Consider the following 5,000-nt stretch of genomic DNA (forward strand, 5'->3'; position numbering starts at 1 on the left):
CCTATTGTCAACTTATGTTTTTTTCCTTCTACGTAAAACGGACGTCATTTTGTCAAGGAATATTGTTTAAGTATTTATTTTAAAATTAATTTAAGTAAATATGTTTATTTTATAGGTGCAAGCAATCCTGTACTTTATACACATTTTATTAGTCGTTTAAAGTTTATAACACTGTATTATCATATTTATTGTCAGGCAAATTTCGCAATTTCTTGCAAGCTACTTGTAAATCCTTCCATGTAAGTAACATACTCAATTGTTATTAATTTTGTAGTGCAAATTCTAGTTCATGCTTCTATTAATTCAATAAAATACAAGATTTCAATTTATTCAGAAAATAACCACAGACAGCAAACTGAATCAGGTAAGAGTTTAAATTAAAAATTAAAATAACTTCTGGATTTTAAGATTAGCTTCAAATCAGTTAAAAAATACTGGAAGATCAATTCACATCTACAGCTACAGAAGATGAATAACTAAAATACAGTGAGCACTACAATTAATTTAGGCAAAGGTGGTTGCTTTTGTTTTCTTGTTGAATATGCAATGAATCTGGACAACATTGCAGGCTTTACCAGTGCACAATTTTATAAAGCGTAAAGCAAAGCTACTCTTTACGGTCTGATGTGAATGCATATAGTCACTTTTAAATTTTTGTGTATATGCTTATTACATTTCAAAAGCTTGCACTGTCCCTCCTTGCATGGATACTCAATCAGCCACATGTTTATGCGTATGTGTATGCTTGTATATCCACACACCTAAACAAGGACAAACACAATCACACACGCGCGCATATATTACAAGAAGCACAACTAAACCCATTTTACAGGTGTACATTAAGCTACGTCTAGTCTTTTAGATGTACAAATCTACGTACATTGGCTCCACCACAAGATTTACCACCTAAGTTTCCAAGAACGAGAGCCCAAACGATTACTCCCGCGACGCTACTGGTAGTACCTTCAAAAACGCCTATAGATTAATACGGAAGCAGAGTTAGTCGGCATACTTACATTGTCCCCTACCTTGTATGACGGGTTGTCATACGCGGCGTTGCTTCTCGAGGAGTTGATGTGGGCCTTGGCGTGGCTCTGCTTCCTCAGGAGGATCACCAGCAGGCCGAGGAAGCCCACGCACGCGATGGCAGCGATGATGGCCACGGCGACCAGGGCGGCGTAGTACCCGTCTTTCTCCCCGTCGGCCTGCGTCGAGGGGTCTGAAGGAGCGTGGGGAAGGGGGAGGGTCATTAATTAGAGATAATGAGACTTGAGACTTGTTCATCGATGTCATAGCTGAATGGGGTACGGTCAACACTGCATTTGCTCTTTTTTTGTCTTTCTTTCGAAAGCTATAGAATTTAATACCAGTTTTTGAAAACCTGGGGAAATATAAACCTCAACCCGCAACGAGAAAAAAAGTGTTGGTGAATAACATGCACCGTCTCAGCACAAATCAAAACTATAATTAAAATTCAGGCAAAAACAACCCAAATCCTTTACATCCTTATGAAGCTAAAAATGACCTACCAACTTCACTCTTCTCCGGCTTGGGAAGTTCGCCCGCTTTGGTAGTAATGGCGATCACGTTGCTCGTCTTCTTTCGGCCGTTGGAAAGGTAAGCCTCCAACCACACTTTGTACTCGACGTCAGGTTTCAGGTCGCTGAGGAAGATCTTCTTCTCGTGACCTGTCTTGGGAATCTTGAAGGTCTGGGCGTCCACTCGCTCGTCTTCGCGCACTTTACACTGCTCTGAAGACGTTGACGTATTTCTCCTCTGGTCTGGCACGCCCGAGTAGAACAGTTCGGCTGTCTGGGATGAAACCTTGCCGGCCTGAACCTCGATCTCAAATTCATAAGGATCTGGAAAAGGAATGTGAAATTTACTCAAAAATTTATTTTCTCTGTTAAGAGTTCGTGGAATTAATATTATCTCTTTTCTATAACCACGTGGCAATAGGGCATATGGACTTAAAAATAAACATATTATGCAAATAGGCAAAATACAAAATACACTTATAGGATGCACGGTAAATTCACAAGCTATTCACCGTAAAAAGCGTATTAATGGACCAGCAATATAAAAAAGAATATCCCCATACCTTCTTCAGGCAGTGTCATAAAGGTAATGGCCTGAGTGTTGGTGATCTGTGTGGGCAGATTCTCGTGAGAAAACAATACCAGGTCGACAGTGTAATTAGTGCCTGGCTGCAGGTCACGTAATTCCATCTGGTTGCTGTCATGGTGGAGCAGCGGGCTAACGTTGGGGATCTACAACAAAGAGAAAAAAAACAGCATTGCAATGTGTGAAAGGCAAGCTTTCAGAGCATGATATCAAAAACAAAAACCCTTTTATCAATTTCACAAGTTAAAAATGCCATAACAAAAACTCAATCCGTCAGTAAAAACGGAAACCAAAGGGAAAAAGGCTTGATGCTACACTGTACAGAATAGCATACCAGTTTATCCTTCTCAGAATATTTCACTTGCACGCCATCGATGTACTGCAATTCGTAATCATTGAAACGTCTCCATGATATCTTGGGCCGTCGTCTTGGTAACCTTTGTTGCATAGAGCTCAGCGTTTACTTCCAGACGGGGTAAAGGTGTTGTGGTAGACGGGGTGGTGGCTGAAAGTGCAGATAAAATAGATAGAAATAAGTATATGACATTTAGAAGGGGTATTCTGATAAGGTAGCTCGTAGTTTCTGGGATAAAGTTTACCGTTTGTTATGTTAGGTTGTAAATATATATATGAAATTGAATGTGCAACATTCAAGAGTTTATCTTTAAAAGGCAGATATCGAACGTTTACAGTGAATTGGATAGTTGACAGCTAATGCACTCTTTTCTCAATCACATTCCCTCTCTCTAGAATTTTTTCTATCACATTCTATAATTTTTTCTATGCTTTTCAGAAAAGTCCGTAAATTTATAAACATATCAATCGATAAAAAAATAAACAAACAATTAAAAACAAAATCGCGACAAAATCAAATCACCTTCAGCCATTGTAGTGTAAGTAAACATCGGGGAAGTGACTGGCTGGGCCCCTGGACGTTCAGTACAACTTGCATGGCATAGGAGGTGCCAGGTTCCAGGCTGGTCATGACGTGGTTCCACTGTGAGTGGTTGATGATCGTTCCCATAGGTACCAGATCTCTTGCTTCCATGTGGCTGGGTCCGAGTTAGCTCTGAAATGATCAATACCCCTTCAGCTATTCATTCAGGTAAGATTTGTCTGAATGTGACCATATCCAGAACTACACTTTATACAAACCATTAACATCTGACAATAATTCCCTCACATCCCATATAAACAATTAATAACATAAAAAAGTTCGCATGATTAAATGACAAAAAAAGGAAACACCTACACGGGATCACTGGTGAATCTAACGAGAAGTTCTCCAGGCAGACCCTTATATACTGGCGGCGTGTCGAAGGAGACCTGGGCTGTTCGCGCGTCCAAGGCCTGAACAACGGGCTCGGCAATGCTGTTTTCTGCGAAAGGAGCGAGGTGAAGTCAGCATAATGGATATCACTTTTGGAAAATATAACAGATTGATATATGTTACTGAATCACGGATGTGCTTTTTATTATTTTAGGAGAATAATAATTGTTATTTGATAAAACAATGGGGCAACCAGTGACACGTGATTATAGAAAAAAAGAGTTAACTAGTAATAAGCAAATAAGGAAGTATTTAAATTTAGTTAAGAGTTACTGACTTTATTTCTTGATATTAAGGTTCAGTTTATTGAAATTAGGATTCTAAGCTTAATCATTTATAGTAGTGCGTTGTTAACAACCATAACATTCCGTTAGTAGAAATAATTACACAATCAACAAAAAAAGTTATTACAATACACAAAAAACAACAACAAAAGATTAGTGCACAAAAAAAGAGAATAAGGAAAAATACGAAAAAAAGGAGATTATTACATAAACAGAGTCAGTCTCACAAGCCATGAATTAACAACAACAAAAACACGACGGGGAACGAAACACACGCACGCACGCACCTGCACCAAAGTGAGGGGGAGGGGGGGGCCGATGGGCACAAACCCGGAGGTGGGGGGCCGTTCAGGATTGAGACCGGCGGGAGGGGGAACACAGCCGACACACCTACAAACACCACGTGCGTGTTAATTTGGGTCGTGAGTTGGCCTCGAGGGGCGGGGCGTGTGAGACGGGCGGGGCGTGTAGGAGGGGGCGGGGCGTGTAGGGTGGGGTGTACGGTAGGAGGGACAGGGAGAGGTTGATGGGAAAGAGAGATGGAGGTAGGAGAGAAAGAGGAAGGAGGGAGACGAGGAAATGGAGAGGGACTGGACAAGAGGAACAGCAGAGGGGAAGATGAGAGTGGAAAAAAGGAATGAGAAAAGAAGGGAGACGCGAAAGAGGAGAGAAGAGAGAAGAGAAAAGAGATGTAAGAGGAAAGAAGTAAGTGCCAGAGACAACAAGGGACAGACCAAACACGAGAGAAAGGAGAACAGAAAGAAAGAAGACAAACACTGGGAGAAGGAATGACGGAGAAAAAAGAAAAAAGGCGGAAAAAGAAGGGAAGGGGAAGGGTAACATGGGGGGTGGGAGGGGGTAGGGACTTAGGGAGGTCGGGGATAAAGTCAACTTGGCAGATGCGCAATGTGATCGTCTTCGTGAGAGATGTTCACATTTTGCACTCGCGTTGGCCGATTTTAAAATAAAAAACTCAATTTTAATAATTAAAACTCAATGAACTAAACAGTATATTAACAGTGAGTCGAAGCTATGACTGCTGAGTGCCATTATTCGAAAACAATTCCTAATTAATGCACAAGTCATGGTTAATTATCAAAATTATTAAATCCATAAAAAGAACCCTATATTATGAATACGAAAAAGCCCAAACTCCATTAGCGGGCATGACAAAGATAATTTAAATAACCTTTAATTACTCCTGTCATAAGACACAATACACTGAGTAAAGAATAACGAGTGGCTTCTAGAACAAAAAAATA

At 40.4% G+C, this 5,000-nt stretch overlaps 1 protein-coding gene across 1 annotated transcript in view; it reads right to left on the reverse strand.

Annotated features, from left to right (window-relative positions):
- Positions 1 to 725: 725 nt before the first annotated feature.
- The window catches only part of LOC119569582 (putative epidermal cell surface receptor), a 5,650-nt gene continuing 1,375 nt past the window's right edge, over positions 726 to 5,000 (reverse strand). Inside the window, exons 2-7 of the mRNA XM_037917670.1 lie at positions 3,377 to 3,503; positions 3,002 to 3,193; positions 2,459 to 2,629; positions 2,102 to 2,270; positions 1,530 to 1,862; positions 726 to 1,219 (exon numbers count right to left, since the gene is read on the reverse strand). Coding sequence (XP_037773598.1) covers positions 966 to 1,219; positions 1,530 to 1,862; positions 2,102 to 2,270; positions 2,459 to 2,572 — 870 coding nt within the window. The 5' untranslated portion in view covers positions 2,573 to 2,629; positions 3,002 to 3,193; positions 3,377 to 3,503 and the 3' untranslated portion in view covers positions 726 to 965. The remainder of the gene's footprint in view (positions 1,220 to 1,529; positions 1,863 to 2,101; positions 2,271 to 2,458; positions 2,630 to 3,001; positions 3,194 to 3,376; positions 3,504 to 5,000) is intronic.

Source organism: Penaeus monodon, unplaced genomic scaffold (assembly GCF_015228065.2).
Source record: "Penaeus monodon isolate SGIC_2016 unplaced genomic scaffold, NSTDA_Pmon_1 PmonScaffold_16732, whole genome shotgun sequence".
Lineage (NCBI taxonomy): Eukaryota > Metazoa > Arthropoda > Malacostraca > Decapoda > Penaeidae > Penaeus > Penaeus monodon.